Raw genomic sequence first — 26,327 nt, 5'->3', positions numbered from 1 at the left:
CACAGATCCATCCCTATCTCCCTAAAGAAGGATGGTGGGCTAAAGGAGGAGGGCAAATTCAACCTGCCATCTCCCAAGTTCATGTCTACATGAGACTGGGATTGCAACTACCATTACTACTACTGCTGCAACTACTTTCCACCTTTCAGTTGCACAAAGAGGACATACCAAGTTATCATGAATACTTAAGAGAATATAAAATATTCCATTACGCATACATAAGTGAGAAAGGTCAGGGCGGTAGCAGGTTCCTTTAATCATTGCCTGTCCAGCACCTCCTTAATAATATAAAGGCAGGAGACTCGTGTCCGTCCAATAGTGTGTGTCCACACACACACACACACACACACACACACACACACACACACACACACACACACACACACACACAACTCAATTGCTACCTACACGTGTTTGCTTCTGTGTGTGTGTGTGTGTGTGTGTGTGTGTGTGTGAGTGTGAGTGTTTGTGACTACCCGAACGCAGCATCCCTTGAGGGGAGGCCTCGACATAAGAATCTGCAGCCATATCTGTCCCAAGCCAATACTGACCTTTCTCACTACACTCCATCCTCCTACACTTACCCTAACTCGTCGCGTCACACTGAGCACGGCCTCTGTTTCCTCCGTCCAACAATCCACTTCCATATACTTACTACCTTAACATGACAAGGTATTGCCCTTTTTGCAGCTTATATAATATACTCGTAGTAAAAGAGCAGAAAAAGAGAGTATTATGGCTCTACATCCTTTCCATAGCACTGATTTCGTGATTTACTGTATATCTAGTATCAATTTGTTGCTACAAGTCGGCGTTCAGACGGAGAGACATCAATTTTAGGCCAAGTTACAGTGAAAAGAACATAGTATAATCACTGGTTCAGGAGACGTCATGATTATATTTAGGATAATGTTATTAAACTCATAAGAGATTATTCGAAATGACAGAATTAGATACAGATTTCAGTAAATCATTTATTTTCTGATGTACTTAAATTATCTGAATAACATTGTCAGCTAGCTTGAAACATATTTTAATAATTAGGCTTCTGCCTGAAAAAGTCAACCTTTTCAATGGGTTATTCCTACGCTCAGTAAAATCATCCGCTGTGTACTGGGATGCAATATATATATATATATATATATATATATATCATCATCATTACCAGCCGTTTGAGTATCCACTGCAGGACCGGCCTATCCCGATCGAAGTCGGGACGATACAGCCAATGTATCTCTACCAAGTGGCTTAGGCTGTCTGGTAGAGATTGTATGTAGAGTGAGAAGTGCTTGTAAGTGTAATTGTAGTGTTGGAGTGGCTTTGGATGTGTGTGTAGTCTGTGAACCAAGTGTAGTCGGCCCGAGCAAGCCGAGTGGGTGCAAGCATACTTTATAGTATGCGACACTGGTTCAACCACAGCACCCCTTGTGTCCGCCAATGCAGTATGTGGCCGGGTGAACTCTCCCAAAGTTTATTACCCTGGCGGGACGCGAACCCTGGCTCACCCGTGTATGAAACGCACGCTCTACCACTGTACCACAGAGCCTCTCTCTCTCTCTCTCTCTCTCTCTATATATATATATATATATATATATATATATATACATATAATTCTTTGGGGTGAAACTTCATTGCATAACAAAATGGTTCAATATTTTACTTCTTTGGAATATTAAATTATCTAATATTGCCACACTGGACGATTTTGTTCAGGTTAGCGGAGACTTTTCGAAATGGAGAGGTTAGATACAGCCTTCACTGTTCCATTCACCACTAGAGATTTGTTGAGGGCCGAAGCAGACCATCTGGAGGTAAAGGTAAAGTGTTAGATGCTATGAGGTGCTTTATTGTGAAACTTATGTACGTGACATAGACTATTTTTTTCAGCCTATGGCAGGTTATTCATGCATTTTACAGGGATACAAGGTCACTTTTTCGTCCACATTGCCACTGACGGACTTCATTTGGTGCTGCCATAGGTACTCATCTGGTGGTGGCAAGAATAACACAAAAAGTTCCTTATCGGACTGAATGAATGTTTGCAGGTTTGGCTCAGAACTTATTTTTTATGCGAGGAAGAAGGAACCAAAAGCTAGGAGCCCGCAAAACAGTTCCCTCCAAGAGAAAAACAAAAGCAATACAAAAGAGAGCCAAATTCCAGATCCGTTCATTTCCAGATGCCAGGACACACTGCGTTTGAAAGACTGGAGATCAAAGGAAGCAGGAAATACAGACAGAGGGAGACAGTTCCAGAGTTAACCTGTTGCATAAATGAAGGACTAGGAGTAACGGTTAACTCTTGCACTAGAGAGTTGGACAGAAATGGGATGAGAGTTGCTTGCTACACGGGTAGAGGTGGAGTGATGCAAGCAGACAGATCAGAGGAGCAGTGACCATGGAAGCAGCGATAGAAAAGAGATAAAGAGGCAACTGTGCGGTGAAGAGACAGAGGTTGAAGGGAGCCAGTAAGAGAAGGAGTTAATGAGACGAAAAGCCTTTGACTCCACCCTATTGAGAAGAGCTGTATGTGGGGAGCCTCCCCACAACTGAGAGTTGTACTCTACACAGGGGCGAATAAAACCCGTGTATAAAGCCAAAAACTGAGCAGGGGTAAAGTAGGTACGGAATCAGCGTAGCACACCTAATCTCATGGAAGCAGATTTTACAAGAGATGTAATATGATCTTTCCAAGATAAATCACGAGTGAATGAAACCCCAAGCATGTTCAAGGATGATGCAGGATTAAGCTGGATATTATTAAACCCCCCTGTGGCAGGGGGGACACAATCTGGCCGCACTATGGGGTAGTACTACTACTCTGTGGCCAGGCTGTGTTAGGAAGAACACTGCCACCGTATTCCCTGCGTGTCGTTAAAGGCGACTAAAAGGGGCGGGGTAAGGGGACTAGGGACCCCCTCCTCTGTTTTTAGTTCCTAAAAAGAAACAGGTCAGAGAAAGGGATGGGGGATTGAGTTATCCCCGTACCCTGAAGATTGGGTCTATGAATGTGCGTGGATGTAGTATGATTGAGGCTAAAAGGGAGGAGATTGGAAGGATGTTTGTGAGATGAAAGTTGGATGTGTTAGCTTTGAGTGAAACGAAGATGAAAGGGAAGGGTGAGTCTATGTTTGGAAGTGTGAATGGAAGATTGTCAGGTGTTAATAGAGGAAGGGCAAGAGAAGGTGTGGCCTTGTTAGTGAGTCCGGAAGTACAGCAGTGTATGATTGAATGGAAGGAGGTGTTATCGAGACTGATGTGGGTGAAAACGAAATTTGAACGTGAGTTGTGGGTGTTTGTGAGTGCATATGGCCCTGGTAATGAAAGGGATGAAGAAGAGAGGGAGTCTTTCTGGAATGATGTTGGTGAGTGTCTGCAGAGTTTTGGAGCGAATGTGAATGTGGTAATGATGGGAGATCTGAATGCTAGAGTGGGAAATGTAGCAGTTGAAGGTGTAGTTGGTATGCATGGTGTGCCTGGAAGAAATGAAAATGGGGAACGAATGATAGCGATGTGTGTTGAGCGAGAGATGGTGATTGGAAATACGCTGTTCGAGAAGAAAGATATTTATAAGTATACATGGGTGAGACAGGAGGGTTGAATGGTTCTGGATAAAGCATTGATGGACTATGTGGTTGTGTCTAGGAATGTTATAAGAAGATTGTTGAATGTCAGAGTTCTGAGAGGGGAGGGTGGAAGAATGTCTGACCACTACCTGGTGGAGGGAAAGGTAAGGGTAGGTAAGAGAAGGGTGAGAGCTAGGAGGGTTAGGTGTGGCAGGGTGGTTTTGAAAGTCAGTGAGTTGGATAAAAGAAAGAAAATGATAGAGTATCAGGAGAAATTGAAAGATGAATGGAACGCAGTGAAAGATCAGGAAAATGGCAGTGTGGAGGAGGAATGGCAGTTGTTTAAGAGTGCTGTGGTGGGATATGCAGAAGAGGTGTGTGGTGTGAGACGTGTTGGTGGTGGTGTAAGAAAAGCAAGTGAATGGTGGTGCGAGGAAGTAAGTATGGCTGTGACTGAGAAGAGACTTGAATATGAAGTGTGGCTGCAGAGGAAGGATGACGTGTCATATGAGAGGTATAAGGAAAAGAGGAATCGGGAGAGAAGGGCTGTGCGTGATGCTAAAGTGGCAGCAGATGAGAGGTTGGGTATGCGGCTGACTGAGAATTTTCAACAGAATAAGAAAATGTTCTGGAAGGAGGTTAAAAGGGTGCGAAAGGGAGAGTCTGGGAAGGAAGAGCGAGTAAAAGCAGAGGATGGAAGGATGTTAATTGAGATGGATGCAGTAAGGAAGAGATGGGCAGGGTATTTTGAAAGATTGTTAAATGTAGAGGAGGAAAGGGTGACTGAGGTTGTGGCGGATGGAAGGGTGCAATGAATAAATGTGTTGGGAGAGTTGAATGATTCTTTTATCACGAAGCAGGAAGTGGAGAAGGCAGTAAAGGAGATGAAACCAGGGAAAGCTGCAGATATAGGTGGGTGTGCTGTGGAATGCCTGAAGGGTGGTGGAGTGACTATTGTTGACTGGTTAGTAAGATTGTTGAATGTATGCTTTGTGAAAGGTATGGTGCCAATTGACTGGGCAAGTGCTTGTGTGGTCCCTTTGTATAAAGGAAAGGATGATAAGTATGAATGTCCTAGCTTTAGGGGTATAAGTCTGTTGAGTGTTGTAGGTAAGGTGTGTGGTAGAGTGTTAATTATGAGAGAGAGGGTACAGAGCGAGTGATTGGTGATGAGCAGTGTGGCTTTAGGAGAGGGAGGGGATGCATAGATCAGGTGTTCACTGTGAGACAAGTGTGTGAAAAGTATTTAGCGAAAGGCAAGGATGTGTTTTGGGGATTCATGGATTTAGAGAAAGCGTATGATAGAATTGATACGGAGGCTTTGTGGACTGTTTTAAGATTGTATGGACTTGATGGTAGGTTACTAAAAGGGGTGAAAAGTTTTTATGTAAATAGTACAGCGTGTGTAAGAGTGGGAAATGCTTTGAGTGATTGGTTTTCCATGAGAGTGGGGCTGCGACAGGGATGTGTGATGTCACCTTGGTTGTTTGATATTTATATGGATGGTGTTGTAAGGGAGGTGAATGCAAGAGTTTTAGGTGGTCTGAGTCTGGCGAATGTTGATGGTGGAGAGTGGAATCAGAATCAGCTGCTGTTTGCAGATGATACTGCACTGGTGGCTGATTCAGAGGAGAGATTGAAACAGTTGATAGAGGAGTTTGGAAGGGTGTGTGAAAGGAGGAAATTGAAAGTAAATGAGAATAAGAGTAAAGTGATGAAGTGTACGAGGTTGGTAGATGGTAGGGGGATGAATATAGTTTTGAATGGTGAGTTGCTTGAGGAGGTAGAGTGTTTTAAATATTTAGGGTCACATGTTGCTGTGGATGGAAAAATAGATGCAGAAGTGAAGTTTAGAATAAATGAAGTTGGTAAGGTGCTGGGAGGAATGAAAAAAGTGTTTAGATGTCGTTCACTTAGAATGGATGTACAGTAGAGAAGGCTGTATGAGGGTGTTGTGGTACCGACTGCATTATATGGGGCTGAAACATGGAATATGGGTGTAGCAGAGAGGAAAAGTTTGAATGTAATTGAGATGAGGTGTCTGAGGAGTATGTGTGGAGTGACGCGTATGATCGAGTTCGAAATGATGAAATGCGAAGGAGAACTGGAGTTGTTCGGGAGATGGCTGGTAGAGTTGAGTAGAGGGTGTTGCGATGGTTTGGGCATATGGAGAGAATGAATAATGAGCGATTGGTGAAAAACAAAACTAGATCTGATGTGAGAGGTGTAAGGTTGAGAGGGAGACCACGAATAGGATGGATGGACAGTGTGAAGAGAGCACTGGATGCGAGAGGGATGTCTGTTGAGCAAGGAAGAGTGGCTGTGCGTGATAGAAATAAATGGAGAGAAATTGTGAATGAATAAATGATGATGCAGCCCTGAGGGGATATTCTCCCGCATACGGTCTGATCAGCTTCAGGTCAGGTGCGGGTATGGGTCTATTATGATGTGGCAGGGGTAAACTAGCTCTGCTGTCGGGCCCTGCTGCGGATGTCACTGATTGCACTGTGCAGTTGACCCTTGTGTGGTGTGATGCAGTGTGGATCTGTCCCTTCTCCCCTTTGGGGCTAAGATGCGAATGAATGTGTTTGAATGGATGAGTAAATGGGGAGTGTGTCGTCCTGTCTCGGTTACCTCCCTTTCTTTGGGAGAAGCAGCCTAGGTATATAGATAGATTATTAAACATTAGTGGGTACCGGTACTCTTGTTGAAGATTTTGTTAGGTTGATAGGTGTAAAAACTGAGTCTTTGATGCATTAAAAACAACAAGATTATTTTTACCCCAGTCAGAGATACTAGGCAAGTCAGACATCAGATTTGCCATGGCCTCATCCCTTGTTTGTTGAAGTAACTGCTCAGATGGACATTGCAGGAACCAAATGGAAAGGTGAAGGGTGGAATCATCAGCGTACGAGTGGATGGGATTTGATGTACAGCTTAGAAGATCATTGTTGAATAAAAGGAAGAGAGTTGGTGATAGGACAGAGCTCTGAGGAACACCACTGTTGACAGATCTAGAAGAACGATGGTCGTCTACAACAGAGGCTATAGAACGACCAGAAAGGAGGCTATACATGAAGGCACAGACAGAAGGATAGAAACCGTAAGAGGACAGTTTGGAAATTAAAGATTTATGCCAGACTCGATCGAAAGTCTTTGGGATGTCAAATGCAAGGGCAAAGCTTTCGCCAAAGTCCCGAAAGGAGGATGACCAGGAGTCTGAAAGGTAGGTGAGAAGATCACCAGTGAAGCGTCGCTGAAGGAACCAGAAAGGTTGTGATAGGAAAGATGCTTTAAAATTTTCCTGTTAAGAATAGACTCGAAAACTTTTGAGACACAGGATGGGAATGGTCACACTTCTTTGGAACCGACCGAATGAGAGCACTCTTCCAGCAAGAAGAAGGTACAATTAGAAACACAAAGGTGAAAAAGTTTGCCTAGGCAGGGTGTAAGCACAGAAGCACAATTCTTGAGGACAACAGTAGGGACTCCATCAGGCCCATATGCCTTATGCTTTAATACCTGAATAATAATAATAATAATAATAATAATAATAATAATAAAATAATAATAATAATAATAATAATAATAATAACAACAATAATAATAATAATAATAATATTATTATTATTATTATTATTATTATTATTATTATTATTGTTATTATTATTACTAATTATTATTATTATGATCATGATGATTATCATGATGACGATCATGATATCAGTAATAATAATAATAATAAATATAATAATAATAATAATAATCCATCCACCCATCATCCAATCCTATATCGGCCCACTAGGAGCACAGAAACCTGGGGGGAGGCAAGCTGGTCCCGACATTTAAGATGAGGGTGACCAGCCTCACTCATCTCTGAATGGCATTAGGTGAGCAATAAACCCCAGCCACCCCTTGGATATAATTTGTGCTGGGCAGGTGCACAAACACTTGCTCAAAGCTCAATTGCGCACCGTTGCGCTCCAGTGAATATCGTTTGTGCATTGCGCACCCCACAAGACCATGCGCAATATTGTGCTTTCGCACCTGCTTTGCGCACCTGTCCTGTGGTTAATCCAAGGGACACGTGGTCTTGGGAGCATCCCGTATGTCTGGATAAGGGATGGGGGAGGCTCGGGCGGATCGCGAGGGTTCTGCTGGGGGGAGGCGAGAGGGACGGAAGGTAGTTGCATTTCTTAAAATGCTTCAACGGAGATAATGAATTTTAATATTTCTTAAATTATTATTACTAGTAAATAATAATAGATTAAAAATACATTATTTATTATGAGTAGCATATGCAATTCCTTACAAAAATCATTAAAACATATTATTTAAATCAAATATTATTAAGCTGTGGATATTTGATTTAAATAATATGTTTTAATGATTTTTGTAAGGAATTACACATGCTATTGTATATCTTTACTGAATCATTAAATAAAACGTCTTGCGAAAATGCAAATAAATGTAAAACTAGCAACATCACAGCCTTTGTTTCCCTGTCCGTCCGCTTCACAGCCCCCGCTTACTCCTCTGTTTGAACTTCACGAGTGAAAAAGTTACTACATGACAGTATTGTGATACCAACTCTAATGTATGGAAGTGAAACTTTGACCTTGTTGGAGGGACACAAGCCAAGAGCGAGAGCTGTGGAAATAAATGAGTTATTTGAGAGGTGCATGTTGAGTTACATGGAGAGACAGACTGACAAATGAGGAAGTGAAGGATCGTTGTAGTGTGGATGTGGATGTGATAGGAGGCGTTAGGAGATACACACCGAGGTGGTTTGGTCATATGGAGAGGATGGAGAGTGAGAGACTAACAAGGAGAGTGTATGTGAGTGAGGTGGAGGGGGGGAGAGGGAGGGGGAGGCCAAAGATGAGATGGAGGGATGGAGTGAAGTATATGAGAGGGGGGGGGTGAGCTGGGAGCAGGACAGTGATATGGCGGGGGACAGGGTGACATGGAGGCGATTTGTTGCTTGTTTGTGGCCAGTGCCACCCCTTACGGGATTAAGGCGTCTGGCAATAGATAATAGAGAGAAAAATAATAAATAAAAGTAAGTATGCTGATTTATTTAAATATCTCAGTATTTTACAGTAATTCTCAAAAATGTATGCAAATGGTTTGCGCTAGCACTTAGCAACATTGCGCAAGCTAAATATTAGATTGCGCACTTGCGCAAATTACAAATAATAGAAAATAATAATAATAAATAAAAGTAAGTATGCTTTTTTATTTAAGTATCTCAATATTTTACAGTAATTCCCACAAATATATGCAAATGGTTTGCGCTTGCGCTTTGCGACATTGCGCAAGCTAAATATTTGCCAGACTGTGCATTTGCGCATGCGCAAGGCAGTGAACTGTGGATTGCTCAAGGTCCTTCGTTTGCGCTGCCCACCACTGGATCATAAACCTACACAGGCTCAATCCGACTGCAGCACCTTAATTACCCACTAAACCACCAGGCGCCATAATTTGGTTATACGGTTACCACTCAGCATAGTAAATGGTTTCCTGATGTACAGGAAACCATTTGGCTTGTCACTCGGTGCAGAGTTACCCATAGGCAGAATGAAGAGGAAAGAATGAAGGAAAGAAAGACAAAAGAGGGAGTGTAAAGTCACCCATAGGCAGAAAAAAGAGGAGAGAGTAAATGAAAAAAGAGAGAGAGAGAAGAGGAAGGATGGAAGAGAGGAATGGGCAGACACCCAAAGCAGCATTACATCGAGTGAATGGATGGTGAGCGCCCCCACCTACCGCTCATAATAATAATAATAAGAAGAAGAAGAAGAAGAGAATAATGTGAGGATGTCTGTTGGTATATGAGAGAGGAAAAGCCACTCGTCATTATTCTGATTGATGAAGATATAAATATTGATGGTGCATTGTAGTTTGGAGAATATTCAGATATTTTAAGGGTGAAAGCAGACACTAGGGGTAAATACTCATCATACTCACTCTGGCCTGAAAACATAGGCAACATATGCTTTTCGTTTTAACTAGACGTAAAATTGCCTTCTCTCCGTCTAGAACATTGACCTGTAATAATGGAGTAACGCTGGAATAGGGTGCTAGTCACGAAGAAGTGCTATAGAAACTATGTTGAGCCGTACTGTTGTCTTATTCTGCCACCGTGCTACTGGAAATAAGCTGTCAAAGGACGAAAATATCCGCCTAGTGAAAATGCATATTCTACTGAGAAAATATAACACCCACATTAATAATGATGATGATGATGATGATGATGATGATGATAATAATAATAATAATAATAATAATAATAATAATAATAATAATAATGGTGGTAGGTGGGGGGCACTCACCATCCACTCACTCGATGTCGTGCTGCTTTGGGTGTCTGCCTTTTCTTCTCGTCCTTCCTTCCTGTCTTTCTTTCCTTCATTCTTTCCACCTTCTGCCTACGGATGACTTTACACTCCCTCTTCGGTCTTTCTTTTCTTCATTCTTTCCCCTTCCTTCTGCCTATGGGTGACTTTACACTGAGTGACAATCCAAATGGTTTCCTGTACACCAGGAAATCATTTACTACGCTAGGTGATAACTAAAACCAAATTATGGCGCCTGGTGGTTTTGTGGGTAATTAAGCCGCTCGAATCAGATTGAGCCTGTATAGGTTTATATCCAAAGGGTGGTTGGGGTTTATTGCTCACATAATGCCATTCAGGGATGAGTGAAGCTGGTCACTCTCATCTTAAATGTCAGGACCAACTTGTCTATCCTAACCCCAGGCTCCTCCTCTCCTCATGGGGCAATAACATAGGATTGGATGATGGATGGATGGATGGATGAATAATAATAATAATAATCCAACCATCCATCATCCAATCCTACATAGCCCGGGGCTAGGCAGTTGGTCCCGACATTTAAGATGAGAGTGACCAGCCTCACTCATCCCTGAGTGGCATTTCATGAGCAATCAACCCCAACCATCCCTTGGATATAAACCTTCACCGGCTCAATCCGATTAAAGCGCAATAATTACCCACTAAACCACCAGGTGCCAAAATTTGGTTATATGGTTACCACCCAGCGTGGTAAATGGTTTCCTGATGTACAGGAAACCATTTGGCTTGTCACTCAGTGTAGAGTCACCCACTGGCAGAAGGAAGAGGAAAGAATGAAGGAAAGAAAGACAGAAGAGGGAGTGTAAAGTTACCCGAAGGCAGAGGGACAAGGAAAGAATAAAGGAAAGACAGAAGAGGATGGAAGGAAAGAAGGATGGAGGAGAGGAAAGGGCAGACACCTGAAAGCAGCACTACATCGAATGAGTGGATGGTGTGCGCCCCCACCTACCACAATAATAATAATAATCATCATCATCATCATCATAATAAAGCTATACACGATATAATGCTTAATGATGATGGAGAGGGACGCCTTCACGTGAATGCACAGAAATGCAGTAACTGGGCATCTCTGTTAAAGGAAACTTGCCTCATCTCCCTCCCTATCCCGCGAAGGAGCATAGTGAACTGCAGAAGGACAACGTAAGCTTACAGTCCACTGGGTTCATGTCCTAATGAACCTTGGATTTCTGTTGCTGCTGCTGCAAAAATACACCTATATCACCACACCCACACAACAACTATACCTATACCACCACAACCACACAACAACTATACCTATACCACCACAACCACACAATAACAATACCTATACAACCACAACCACACAAAAACAATACTTATACAACCAAAACTGCATAACAACTGTACCTATACAACCACAACTACACAAGAACCATACCTATACGAGCACAACTACACAACAATTATACCTATACAACCACAACTATACCTATACAATTACAAGTACACAACGACAATACACTATAATTTCAGCTATATAATTACAGTTACAACCATACACCAACAATGTACACCTACAGCTCTGCAACTACAGCGTACAACAACAGTACAACTACTGTTATACAGATGCAATAACAATAGTACCACAAGTATACAGATGCAACGACAGTACAGCTACAACAACAAACAACTTCAGCCTTAAAACTAAAACATTACAACTACAGCAACAACTATACAACTACAGCTGTTAAATTACAACTATACAACTACAACCACAACTATGCACCTACAACTATAAAACTTCAACAATACAATTACAAACAAAACTATACAACTACAGCTATGAAACTACAGCTATAATGCTACAATTATATAATCTAAAAATACAACTTTACAACTACAACTGTAAAACTACAACTATACGAGTACAACTACAGTTACAACTTTACAGCTACTGTTACAACAACAACAACAACTGTTACTACTAATATAAGTACTACTACAACTACTACCATTACAACGCTACAGAAACAAGAAGCGGTGCCAAGGCACAACAAACCCGTCCCCGGCAGTCATTTTAGTGCTGACGTATGAAAACAGGATATGCAGTCAAAGATGTCACATATCAAATTTGGAGTAAATCGGGTGAAAATTGACAATTTTATGCCCATTTGAAATTGTAGGCCCGACCCACGTGACACTGACCCTCCCTACCTCTAACTTGGGGGTGACCCCCGCAATGTAATGAGGCATGTTACAGAATGCAGGTTTCCGAGATGCAACTTTACTGTAGCCTTTGGTTTCATATCGATATGACGAAGGAGTTATGACGAATTTTTTTTATTTTGTTTTTTTACATTGTTTGGGCCTACAGCTTGGGCCTTGGCCCAATTTGGCCCAAAATTTAATCACGCGATCAAAAAGTCATAACCCATCATCCCTGTAATTTTAGTCAAAATCGCACCAGTAGTTATCGCACAAAGTTGTTAACAAAAGGACAGACAGATAAAAACACAAACTGACAAACCGAGTGAAAACAATACCCGTCCCCGAGCCCTCCAGGACGGGGAATGGTAACAATAACAATGAAACGCCGAGAACTCGTCGCTCGTTATGCCCCTGCCAAGCCCCGCGCACGGACACGTCATACAGCTTCCATGACAGGTTTCAGTGTGGGTTGAAATGAGACTAAAAACAAAGGCGACCCTGACTTTTGATCCCTAAACCTTGCTGACCTAATCAGTTCACCGTCCCTGCATACTGTATCACCGACAAAAGTTTGTTTGAAATCCGTCAAGGAGTTCAGGCGAAATCGTGCACATCCATATGACCTTGACCTTTGACCACTTGACCTTGCTGACCTAATCAGTTCATCATCCCTTCATGCTGCATCACTGACAAAAGTTTGGTTGAAATCTGTCGCGGGGTTCAGGAGACATTACACCTAAAAGGATATACTAGGTCAACCCCATATGACGACCTTCACCCTTGAACTAACTGAACTAATCGGTTCATTATTTCCTGATTCTGCATCACTGGCAAAAGTTTGGTGGAAATCCGTCCATGGGTTCAGGAGATATATCTCGCCCACAGGAATGTTAACGGATGCGCGGACCCACGCACGCATGCACTCACCCACGGACAGACCCACCCACGCAAGGAAGGACAGACCAGTCACATAATGCCTCATCCATCATATGTGGGCGAAGACATAACAACAACTAACTACTACTACTACTACAACTACTACTACTACTACTACTACTATTTTGTTAAACGCACGCGCGCGCAGATCAAACCATAACAGCAGCTCTTGCTCCGAGAAGACGGTTGTAATAATTATAAAGGTCACTTGTAATGGAGTGAATCCTCTCATGGCTGGGACAACTCTTGTATTTTATATCATTTAAAGTCAGGCAGTATTATTTAGTCGAGTCATGGACTATATACCGTATATCAGTAATGGTATCACTAACCCTCCTATGGCTGGATTATTCCATTCCACTTATGGACAGACGGTTACATTCAGCTGAGAGTAAGTCATAATATGTTAATGCCAGTATCATGACACTAACTAGGTTGGGACAACTCTCCTATTGTACTCCAACTTGTACCAAACGGTTACATGCATCTGAGTATGAGTCAGAGGAGCCTGGGTGTTAAGAGGAAACCAAGACATGACCAATGCTCACTGCATTACCCTCCTCAGGTAAGGAACTGGGGTGTGTGTATATATATATATATATATATATATATATATAATATATATATGGGTTAAATATATATATATATATATATATATATATATATATATATATATATAACCAATTGGAGCCCGGTGTCCGGAATATTGGACAGAACTGGGATTTTTCAAGTCTTTATAAAGTACGGAACCCCCGCGTAGGGACCTATGAGCTTCGCGACTATGAGCTGATAGGCGGAGAGCGGTACGCTTAGTACACACCCAGTGCCTTGCCTCGCCCAGCACCCCTGGGATCCAATGGGATATATATATATATATATATATATATATATATATATATATATATATATATATATATATATATATATATATATATATATATATATATATATAAGACACGTTTCGGTCTCGTTAGCAAGGCATTATATATGGTTAGGCAAGTGTTAATCATCTGTCTCTTACACATTTGTATTATCAGTTGAATCATATACTGTAGTTTCCTTTATTCTCAAGGACACACACACACACACACACACACACACACACACACACACACACACACACACACACACACACACACACACACACACACACTACTGCTACTTAGTCTCCCCATTTCCCCCCCCCTCTCTCTCTCTCTCTCTCTCTCTCTCTCTCTCTCTCTCTCTCTCATTACCCCAGCTCTCCACATATTAAACAGTTGCCCCAGTGTCCTCAGTGAAGCATGTCACATCCAGGCAAGCAGTGTCGTCAACATCCTCACACCAATATTGTCATAATAAGAGGCAAGTTACGGCCCAGATATTCCACAGAATGGTTACTGACTGTACCTTTTTATTATTGTTGTTATTCTTATTATTCTTGTTCTTCCTCCTACTCTTATTATTACTATTACTATTATTTATATTTTATTATCATCAATCCTGCAAATCAGGAGGGTACTATATTCGGTTATGTGCCCTATACCGTTGTGCGAAATAAAGCTTTGTGTTCTCACCATTTTGATTGCACCATCTCAACCTTGCTGCTCTGATCTTGTCACTGATATACACCACCCTTCTCTCCTTGTATCATCCCTTTGTATCCTGAATAGCTTCTTCAGACCACTGATATCTCTTTTTTTTTTTTTTATTCTTCCATCCCTTAAAAGGATTTAAGTATCTTACAGTCCCCCCCTGTGGCGTGGGGGACACAATCTGGCCGCACTATGGGGTGGTACTACTACTCTGCGGCCAGGTTGTGTTAAGAAGAATACTGCCACCGTATTCCCTGCGTGTCGTAAAAGGCGACTAAAAGGGGCGAGGTGAGGGAACTAGGGACCCCCTCCTCTGTTTTTTAGTTCCTAAAAAGAGACGGGCCAGAGAAAGGGATGGGGGATGGAGTTATCCCCGTACCCTGAAGATTGGGTCTATGAATGTGAGTGGATGTAGTACAATTGAGGCTAAAAAGGAGGAGATTGGAAGAATGTTTGTGAGAAGAAAGTTGGATGTGTTAGCTCTGAGTGAAACGAAGATGAACGGGAAGGGTGAGTCTATGTTTGGAAGTGTGAATGGAAGATTGTCAGGTGTTGATAGAGGAAGGGCAAGAGAAGGTGTGGCCTTGTTAGTGAGTCCGGAAGTACAGCAGTGTGTGATTGAATGGAAGGAGGTGTCATCGAGACTGATGTGGGTGAAAGCGAAATTTGAACGTGAGTTGTGGGTGTTTGTGAGTGCATATGGGCCTGGTAGTGAAAGGGATGAAGAAGAGAGGGAGTCTTTCTGGAATGATGTTGGAGAGTGTCTGCAGAGTTTTGGAGCGAATGTGAATGTGGTAATGATGGGAGATTTGAATGCTAGAGTGGGAAATGTAGCAGTTGAAGGTGTAGTTGGTATGCATGGTGTGCCTGGAAGAAATGGAAATGGGGAACGAATGATAGCGATGTGTGTTGAGCGAGAGATGGTGATTGGAAATACGCTGTTTGAGAAAAAAGATATTTATAAGTATACATGGGTGAGACAGGAGTGTGGAAGGGTTGTTGATAGAGCTTTGATGGACTATGTGGTTGTGTCTAGGAATGTAATAGGAAGATTATTGGATGTGAGAGTTCTGAGAGGGGAGGGTGGAGGTATGTCTGACCACTACCTGGTGGAGGGAAAGTTAAGAGTAGGTAAGAGATGGGTGAGAGCTAGGAGGGTTAGGTGTGGCAGGGAGGTTTTGAAAGTAAGTGAGTTCAATAAAAGAGAGAAAAAGATAGAGTATCAGGAGAAATTGAAAGATGAGTGGAACGCACTGGAAGATCAGGAAAATGGCAGTGTGGAGGAGGAATGACAGTTGTTTAAGAGTGCTGTGGTGGGGTATGCAGAAGAGGTGTGTGGTGTGAGATGTGTGGGTGGTGGTGTAAGAAAAGGAAGTGAATGGTGGTGCGAGGAAGTAAGTATGGCTGTGGCTGAGAAGAGACGTGTATATGAAGTGTGGCTGCAGAGGAAGGATGAGATGTCACATGAAAGGTATAAGGAAAAGAGGAATAGGGCGAGAAGGGCTGTGCGTGATGCTAAAGTGGCAGCAGATGAGAGGTGGGGTAGGCGGCTTACAGAGAATTTTCAACAAAATAAGAAAATGTTTTGGAAGGAGGTGAAATGGGTGCAAAAGGGAGAGTCTGGGAAGGAAGAGCGAGTAAAAGCAGAGGATGGAAGGATGTTAACTGAGATGGATGCAGTAAGGAAGAGATGGGCAGAGTATTTTGAAAGATTGTTAAATGTAGAGGAGGAAAGGGTGGCTGAGATTGTGGCAGATGGAAGGGTGCAAGGAATAAATGTGTTGGGAGAATTGAATGATTCTTTGATCACGAAGGAGGAAGTGGAGAAGGCAGTAAAGGAGATGAAAACAGGGAAAGCTGCAGGTATGGATGGGTGTGCTGTTGAATGCCTGAAGAGTGGTGGAGTGACCATTGTTGACTGGTTAGTAAGATTGTTGAATGTGTGCTTTGTGAAAGGTGTGGTGCCAATTGACTGGGCAAGTGCTTGTGTGGTCCCGTTGTATAAAGTCAAGGGTGATAAGTATGAATGTACTAGCTTTAGGGGTATAAGTCTCTTGAGTGTTGTAGGTAAGGTTTATGGTAGAGTGTTAATTATAAGAGTTAGAGAGGGTACAGAGGGAGTGATTGGTGAAGAGCAGTGTGGCTTTAGGAGAGGGAGGGGATGCGTGGATCAGGTGTTTGCTGTGAGACAAGTGTGTGAAAAATATTTAGCGAAAGGCAAGGATGTGTTTTGGGCATTCATGGATTTAGAGAAAGCATATGATAGAATTGGTAGGGAGGCTTTGTGGACTGTTTTAAGATTGTATGGACTTGATGGTAGGTTACTAAAAGGGGTGAAAAGTTTTTATGTAAATAGTAGAGCGTGTGTAAGAGTGGGAAATGCTGTGAGTGACTGGTTTCCTGTGAGAGTGGGTCTGCGACAGGGATGTGTGATGTCACCTTGGTTGTTTAATATTTATATGGATGGTGTTGTAAGGGAGGTGAATGCAAGAGTTTTAGGTGGTCTGAGTCTGGCGAATGTTGATGATGGAGAGTGGAATCAGAATCAGCTGCTGTTTGCAGATGATACTGCACTGGTGGCTGATTCAGAGGAGAGATTGAAACAGTTGGTAGAGGAGTTTGGAAGGGTGTGTGAAAGGAGGAAATTGAAAGTAAATGAGAATAAGAGTAAAGTGATGAAGTGTACGAGGTTGGTAGATGGTAGGGGGATGAATATAGCTTTGAATGGTGAGTTGCTTGAGGAGATTGAGTGTTTTAAATATCTAGGGTCACATGTTGCTTTGGATGGAAGAATAGATGCAGAAGTGAAGTTTAGAATAAATGAAGTAGGAAAGGTGCTGGGAGGAATGAAAAAAGTGTTTAGATGTCGTTCGCTTAGAATGGATGTAAAGAGAAGATTGTATGAGGGTGTTGTGGTATCGACTGCGTTATATGGGGCTGAAACATGGAATATGGGTGTAGCAGAGATGAAATGTTTGAATGTAATGGAGATGAGGTGTCTGAGGAGTATGTGTGGAGTGACGCGTATGGATCGAGTGCGAAATGATGAAGTGTGAAGGAGAACTGGAGTTGTTTGGGAGATGGCTGGTAGAGTTGAGTAGAGGGTGTTGCGATGGTTTGGGCATATGGAGAGAATGGATAATGAGCGATTGGTGAAAAAGATAACTAGATCTGATGTGAGAGGTGTAAGGCTGAGAGGAAGACCACGAATAGGATGGATGGACAGTGTGAAGAGAGCACTGGATGCGAGAGGGATGTCTGTTGAGCAAGGAAGAGTGGCTGTGCGTGACAGAAATAAATGGAGAGAAATTGTGAATGAATAAGTGATGACGCAGCCCTGAGGGGATATTCTCCCGCATTTGGTCTGATCAGCTAGTCAGGTCAGGTGCGGGTAAGGGGATGGGTCTGTTATGTTGTGGCAGGGGTAAACCAGCTCTGCTGTCGGGCCCTGCTGCGGATGTCACTGATTGCATTGCGCAGTTGACCCTTGTGCGGTGTGGTGCGATGAGGATCTGTCCGTTCTCCCCTTGAGGCTAAGATGAGAATGAATGTGTTTGAATGGATGAGTAAATGGGGAGTGTGTCGTCCTGTCTCGGCTACCTCCCTCTCCTTGGGAGAAGCAGCCTAGGTATATAGATAGATAGACAGTAGGGGAAGCGTATCGACCTATGCGATTACATTCAGCTTTCACTTACTGCTTCACTCCTATGGCTCACTCTTAACTAACTATAATCGTCTGGCATCAGCTGGAACATAACACCGGAGTTTTTCGAGTAAGACAATGTTAATATGGTCTTGTACAGTATCTAAACAACTTTAAGACTGAACTGCATATATAGCATTCACGAGATTTTTTTAGTGCCATATCAAGAAATAAACTGGCAAGAAAAAGATGCTGTAGTCGTTTTGTTTCCATCTGACGGAAGTGGCCAACTCTTACTGTACACTTTGAGAGCAAAGTCGTGGTAGCATGATATTCAGTTGGCTTTAGTTATGGTGTAGGATGAGTGTTCCTGGTTGCTAGTTAAATCTGCACTCAAATCTAACAACACTTGGCCATCAACTTACCTGACAGGCTGTTAGGGATCTGTCAGATGAAAAAAGATCTATGTATATTCTTCTCATGTTAACTTGGCCTAAAATTAACATCTCTCCATTTTGAATGATGAGTTGTAATAATAGACCTTCACTAGAATACGATGCTAGTCACGAAAAAATGTTACTGAAAAATGTACAACTGTGATATTCTGACACCAAGGAACGTGAAAAAAGCTGTATAAAGTTGAAAATCTGGTCCATATTTAGGCGAAAGACCTATGTAAAGTGAAGAGGTATAAGGATTCATACACCCCGACCTTCGCTACCAAGGCGAACCACTGGAATGATGGATGGTGGTCCCTGTGTAACTCCGCATCAGTCATATAACTATACTGTTTTTACACTATCTTGACTTAAAACTGTCATCTCTCCAACTTGAATACGAAGCAGTAACAAGATAATAACACTGGGATATGATACTAAAATAGTTACGAAGTTTTCCAGAAAGGATGAAAAGCCATAGAAATGAAGAGAGAAACCTGTATTTTACACAGGAAAAATCATCTGATAAATTACCAATATGCCGGGAATAGAACCCGGGACTCTCAAGTGAGAGCCAGGCAGTATACCACTACACCACGACCAAGTAAAAGTTAACTTACGTTGTCACAATCTTGTAACCAACGTCCCTCCGCCCCCGCTGTGGGCCTGAAGAGGGTGAGTTAACCCCCTGGCACTCGGGCAAGTAGATGCTTTTAATCTATCCCAAGCACTTACGGTAATTTATCAGATGATTTTTCCTGTGTAAAATACAGGTTTCTCTCTTCATTCTGACTTGCTGTAAGTGCTTGGGATAGATTAAAAGCATCTACTTGCCCGAGTGCCAGGGGGTTAACTCACCCTCTTCAGGCCCACAGTGGAGGCGGAGGGACGTTGGTTACAAGATTGTGACAACGTGAGTTAACTTTTACCTGGTCGTGGTGTAGTGGTATGCTGCCTGGCTCTCACCTGAGAGTCCCGGGTTCAATTCCCGGCATATTGGTAATTTATCAGAAAAGCCATAGAAATGTCTTATTATGCCACTGAATTATGTGAACTAAGCTGCAAATGTATGAAAATCTAGGCCAAGTTTACGTAAAAGGACTATAATGCAACATCCAACATCCCTTACCTCTTTGCCGTGGAGGAACCACTGTATAGAGGTTGGCGGTGCCCCTGTAATTTCTTAGTCACCCTTCAATTCACAGATATTTTTAATTTTTAGTTTTATTTTTGCAATCTCCAGACGCTTCTTGTTAGCTTATAGGAGATGTCTTACAGTGACGAAGGTTATAAAATCTATCAGACTTGATATGTCCAAAAGCGAATAAAGTCGTCTGAGTAAAAAATGAACAATATGAAAAATACTTCATTGAATTGAACGATTAAGCATTTAACTTGTGTAACTCGTCAGATATTACACGTTGTCTACTAACATATTAACCTAGACCAGATCTCAAGCTAGTTGACTTATTCAGTCATTAACATTCCTTACTTTATGGTAGATAACTTGGCAGCCCAAACTGACCAAACTTACAGTATAGGCAGATGACTTATAACATGCTCAAAAAGTCATATCTCATACTAGAAAACTTATGCAAAGCCCAACAGAGCACGATGCATACTGATTCCGGTACGTAATACAGACAATTTTAGCTACTTGCTATGATGATTTTAATTATTATTATTATTATTATTATTATTATTATTATTATTTTACTCTGCCTCCGATCGACTTTAACTCTATGGTGATTTCCCCCACCCATTAACCTTCATCAACCCCCCCCCCCAAAAAAAAAAAAACGGAAAATATCCCCCATGCTAAATAAACATGTCTAGTGACAGCATGCATAGCAGATAAAAGAAGATATCTTCTAGCTGGAAATGTTAATCACATCACCAGAACAATCTCTCACTATTATCGGCACTAATCAACCACCACCTTTACTCACCTCACTACCCTCTAAGAACCACTGTAGTGACGGCTGGTGTTCGCCGTGGAAGGGCTGCCGCAGCTGACACCCGACCTTGATCAGCTCTGAGGGTTCGTAGATCTCACGCGCCCCCACCAACACCGGCGGAACCAGCGGCTCTTCTGGCAGAAGAAAGATCAGAGACAGGTCATTATAGTCTATCTCCACTATCATCACACTCACTTATATCATTATACAATATTCACTTTAACAGAATAATTTGCAATAGCTGTAAACATATGGCATCAAAGCCATGCAACCTATTTTCCTTTAATTTTTAGTTTTCATGCAATGTAATTCCATCTCGTGCAGTGTTTATGATAAGTGGGTGCATAAGAGACGTAGTGGTATTAGAGATAGACTTTTTTTATGCGAGGAAGAAGGAACCAAAGGCTGAGCCTGCAAAATGTTCCTTCCAAGGAAAAAAAAAAAAAAAAATACAAAAGAGAGCCAAATTCAAGATCCATTCATTTCGAGATGCCTGGACACATTGCGTTTGAGAGACTGCAGATCATAGGAAATAGGAATTACAGACAGAGGGAGACGGTTCCAGAGCTGACCTGTTGCATAAATGGTAGTAACAGTTACCTCTTGCATTAGAGAGTTGGACAGAAAAGGGATGAGAGTTTGTTGCTAGACAAGTCCTATGCGCCTGTCGCAGAGGTGGAGGGATGCAAGCAGACAGTTCAGAGGAGCAGTGACCATTGAATAAGCGATAGAAAAGAGATAAAGAAGCAACAGTGCGGTGAAGAAACAGAGGTTGAAGGGAGCCAGTAAGAGGAGGAGAGTTGATGAGACGAATAGTCTTTGACTCCACCCTACTGAGAAGAGCTGTATGTGGGGAGCCTCCCCACACATGAGTTGTACTCTAAACAGGGGCGAATAAAACCCGTGTATAAAGTCAACAACTGTGCAGGGGTAAAGAAGGCACAGAGTCAGCTTATCACACCTAATCTCTTGGAAGCAGATTTTACAAGAGATGCAATGTGATCTTTCCAAGAAAAGTCACGTGTGAATGAAACCCCAAGCATGTTCAAGGATGATGCAGGATTGAGCTCGATATTCTCAAACATTAGTGCGTACTCCTGTGGAAGATTCTGATGGGTTGATAGATGTAAAAACTGAGTCTTTGATGCATTATAAACAAGATTATTTTTACCCCTGTCGGAGATACGAGCCAAGTCAGACATTAGGAGTGCCATAGCCTCATCCCTTGTTTGTTGAAGTAACTGCTGAGATGGGCGTTGTGGAAACCGAATGGAAAGGTGAGGGGTGGAAACATCAGCGTACATGTGGATAGGGTTAGATGTACAGCTTAGATCATTGATGAATAAAAGGAAGCGAGTTGGTGATAGGACAGAGCCCTGAGGAACACCACTGTTGATAGGTCAAGGAGAAGAACGATGGCCGTCTACAAAAGCAGCTATAGAACGACCAGAGAGGAGGCTATAGATGAAGGCACTGACAGAAGGATAGAAACCGTATGAGGGCAGTTTGGAAATTCAAGATTTATGCCAGACTCGATCGAAAGCCTTTGAGATGTCAAGAACGATGACAAAGCTTTCGCCAAAGTCCTGAAAGTAGGATGACCAGGAGTCTGAAAGGTAGGTCAGAAGATCGCAGTGGAGCATATCTGACGGAACCCATACTGACGATCAGAAAGAAGGTTGTGATAGGAAAGATGCTTTAAAATTTTTCTGTTAAGTATAGACTCGAAAACTTTTGAGACACAGGATGTTAAAGCAATTGGACGATAGTTAGAAGGTTGGGAATGGTCACCCTTGCTAGGGACTGGCTGAATGAGAGCAAACTTCCAGCAAGAAGGAAAGGTACAAGTTGGAAGACAAAGGCGAAAGTGTTTACCTAGGCAGGGTGTGAGCACAGAAGCATGGTTCTTGAGGACAACAGGAGGGACTCCATCAGGCCCATATGCCTTGTTAGTATTGAGGCCAGTGATGGCAGAAAATACATCAGCTGAAGAAATTTTAATGTCAGCCATGAGGAAGTCAGAGGGGGGAAGTGATGGAGGAACAGCACCGGAATCGTCTAAGGTGGAATTGGAGGAGAAAGTCTGAGCAAAGAGATCTGCTTTATAAGGAGAAGAAATAGCTACAGAGCCATCAGAGTAGAGAAGAGGAGGGAAGGATGATGAGGTAAAGTTGTTAGAAAGGTTATTTGCAAGGTGCCAGAAGGAGCAGGAAGAATTTGAATTGGAGAGTTGAGAGCATTTTGAACGGATGAAATTATTTTTAGCAGAGCGAAGAACAGACTTAGCACGATTACGGGCAGAAACATAAAAAAGATGTGATTCATAGGTGGGTTGGCTCCAGTACCTTTTATAGGCCCTCTCCTTGTTGCGGACAGCATTAGAACAAGTGTGATTAAACCAAGGCTTTCTTGCATTAGTCAAAGGATATGAGAAAGCAATGTATGCTTCCATGCCTGAGAGAATAACCTCCGTAATGCGCAAGGCACACTCAGATGGCTCCCGGCCATGGAAGCAATCATCATTCTGGGGAAAATCAAAGAAGTACTGCCTGAGGGCCTCCCAATCCGCAGCTCCAAAGTGTCACAGACGACGTTTCTTTGGAGGGTCCACAGGCCGCTCTGGAGCGATAGGACAGATTAAGGTAATAAGGTTATGATCGGAGGAGCCCAACAGAGAGAAAAGATTAACAGTGTAGGCAGAAGCATTAGTTGTAAGGAAGAAGTATGTTAGAGCTCTCTCCAAGGCAGTCAGAGATACGGGTAGGGTGCTGTACAAGCTTCTCTAGGTCATTAAGGATAGAAAAGATGTAGGCTTGTTCACCAGGTGATGCAGTGAAAGGAGAGGAGAGCCAAAGGTGGTGGTAAACATTGAAATATCTTAGAATGGAGATTTCAGAGTAAGGAGAAATAGACAGAATGTGTTCCATCGTAGAAGATAGTTGAAGAATTTTTGATAGTCAGTAGAATTAGGAGATAATTAAACAGCACGGATATATTTAGACACAGAATGAGAGGAGAGCCAAAGCCAGAGAGTAGAGAATTCAGAAGAATCAAGTTCAGGAACATGAAAGGAAGATAGGTCGTTGCGAGATAATGCTGATTTCATGTGTGTGATGTGTCAGGAGAACAAGTAGTGATTGTCAGTCGTGAAAAGACTGATCTTGCTGATGAGTCACTTAAGTGTGTGGAAGTGTTCTGTTATTTCGGAGACATATGTGCTGGAAGGTGGGGCTGGAGCTAGCTCTGTGGCTTAAGTGAGGAGTGGTTGGAAGAAGTTCTGGAAGCTCTTGCCTCTTCTGACAATGAGAGAGCTCTCCCTCCGTGCTAAGGGATCTTTGTATGCAGCATGTGTTAGGAGTGTAATGCTCTATGATAGTGAGACACAGGCAGTAAAGGAAGAGGATATTTGTAGGCTCAAATGAACACAAATGACTATGATTAGATGGATGTGCAGTGAGTCCTTGAATGCGTTGCCTGAGGGGCTAGGTTTACGATGAAAGAGTTGAGAGGAAGCATGAGACTGAAGTGTACTGGTGTTGTGATGAGGGGTAAATTGAAATGGTCTGGACATGTGAAGAGGATGGGAGATGACAGTGTGCAGAAGGTGAAAAGTGTGAATGCTACGAGTAGGGTTGCGAGAGGGAGATTCAAAAAGACCTGGGACTAGGTCTTAGAGTGTGACCTCAGGGATAAGGGGCTGAGCAGGGAGGATGCCAGAGATCGAACAGCATGGACAGCCGCCATTAGAGGACCAAGGCCGACGCATGCAAGCATGTTGGAGCCTTTATTAACGAAAAGAAATTAACGAAACAATTCCTCCTAGTAATTCTATCCATCTGTCCATGCCCCATCTCATATTTTCCACAGTTCCATTTGTAAACGGCCCCACAGTTCCATTTGTAAACGGCCATTGCCTCATCTCACATTCACCAAAGTTCCTCTTGTAGAAGGCCACTGTTTGTCTTTAATATTTATGAAGAGAGATGTTTCCTTGTGTTACAGCGTTTCATCAACCCTCTTCCTTTTATCCATCAATGAATTTCTATGTTGTGCAACTGTTCATACTAATCATTTCCATCTAAAGATTTCCATGTTCTTATTTCTATGTCCATCTCTACAGTACTCAGATGATGCCTCAAAACTTACATGTAAATTTCTCTTTTTCTACCAGCCACATCTTCCACGTGATTATCTCCTTTACTTCCGCAACACTCAGGTCTCGCCTGCATAACTTCCCCATAAACCTCTGCAGTGCAATGAGGTATTATTTTATTCTTGTTTTTAAAAAATCATGGCTAGAATAAGAGACATAATTCGAACGGAACGAATTTAATATAGCCTTCTTTAACCTCGTTTGATACGAAAGGGATCAACAAAGCTGAATAAAATCATGAACTACAAGGGGTAAAACAACAGTACGTCACCAGGTTGGAGAGTTTATGGTGGGAATGCATTAACTATCTATTCACAAACGCATTCATTTCTGTTCGGTATTTTAGTTCTTCATGTAATAACAAATAACATTTATAACATTCGATTTCCTTTCGATCCAGTCCATGACCTCTAGAGTTTTAACCACGATGCGTCTGGTCATACCAGCCTTAATATATATTTCCCTGGATTTCTTGTTTTATTTGAAGGGACATCGTGGGCTTTCAAATTGTTATGGGTTCTGGGGTAAAAAAGAACTCAATAAATTCACGCAAAATGTTAAGATACTCGTACATACCCCAGAAATATAGCCTGGATTATGTTTAACCACACACGAACAAGAAGCAGCGTTAAGGCACAGCAAACCCGTCCCCGGCAGTCATTTTTGGCACAGCAAACCCGTCCTCGGCCGTCATTTTAGTCTATCTATCTATCTATCAATCTATCTACTGACAGACGCCTTAATCCCGTAAGGGGTGGCCACAAACAAATCGCCTCCATGTCGCCCTGTTCCTCGCCATTTCATTGCCCTGCTTCCAGCTCACACGCCCCTCTCTCATATACCTCTCCACTCCATCCCTCCATCTCATCCTTGGTCTCCCCCTTCCCTCTCCTCCCCTCCACCTCACTCACATACACTCTCCTCGTCAGTCTCTCGCTCTCCATCCTCTCCACATGCCCAAACCACCTCAGTGTGTTTCTCCCAACGTTTCCTATCACATCCACATCCACAACACAACGCTTCTTCATTTTAGTGTTGATGTATAAACAAAACAGAGTATCTAGTCAAAGATGTCACATATCAAAATTGGAGTAAATCGGGTGAAAACTGACGATTTTATGCACATTTGAAATTTAGGCCTGACCCACCTGACACTGACCCCCCTACCGCTAACAGGGAGGTGACCCCCCCTGATATAATAAGGCATGTTATAGGATGCAGATTTGAAAGATGCACATTTAAGTTTTGGTTTCATGTCGATATGACGAATGTGAAAGGAGTTATGGCGAAAGAACGTTTTTTGTACTTTTTGCTTCGGCCTACAGCCTGGGTCTTGGTCCAATTTGGCCCAAAATTTAATCAGGTGATCAGAAGTTCATAGCCCATCATCATTGTAATTTTAGTCAAAATCGCACCAGTAGTTTTCGCGTAAAGTTAACACAGAAAGACAGACAGACAAACAAACTGACAAACCAAGTGAAAACAATACCCGTCCCCGAGCCCCTCCGGGCCGGGGA

General features: G+C 42.5%; 1 protein-coding gene across 1 annotated transcript in view; it reads right to left on the bottom strand.

Annotated features, from left to right (window-relative positions):
- The window catches only part of LOC145401033 (uncharacterized), a 173,152-nt gene that overhangs the window by 25,445 nt on the left and 121,380 nt on the right, over window positions 1-26,327 (bottom strand). Inside the window, exon 4 of the mRNA XM_080273409.1 lies at window positions 20,649-20,791. Coding sequence (XP_080129535.1) covers window positions 20,649-20,791 — 143 coding nt within the window. The remainder of the gene's footprint in view (window positions 1-20,648; window positions 20,792-26,327) is intronic.

The sequence above is a fragment of the Coenobita brevimanus genome, chromosome 54 (assembly GCF_032717465.1).
Source record: "Coenobita brevimanus isolate Jiangsu-jjx chromosome 54, ASM3271746v2, whole genome shotgun sequence".
Lineage (NCBI taxonomy): Eukaryota > Metazoa > Arthropoda > Malacostraca > Decapoda > Coenobitidae > Coenobita > Coenobita brevimanus.
This window is presented reverse-complemented; position numbering and strand designations above follow the sequence as displayed.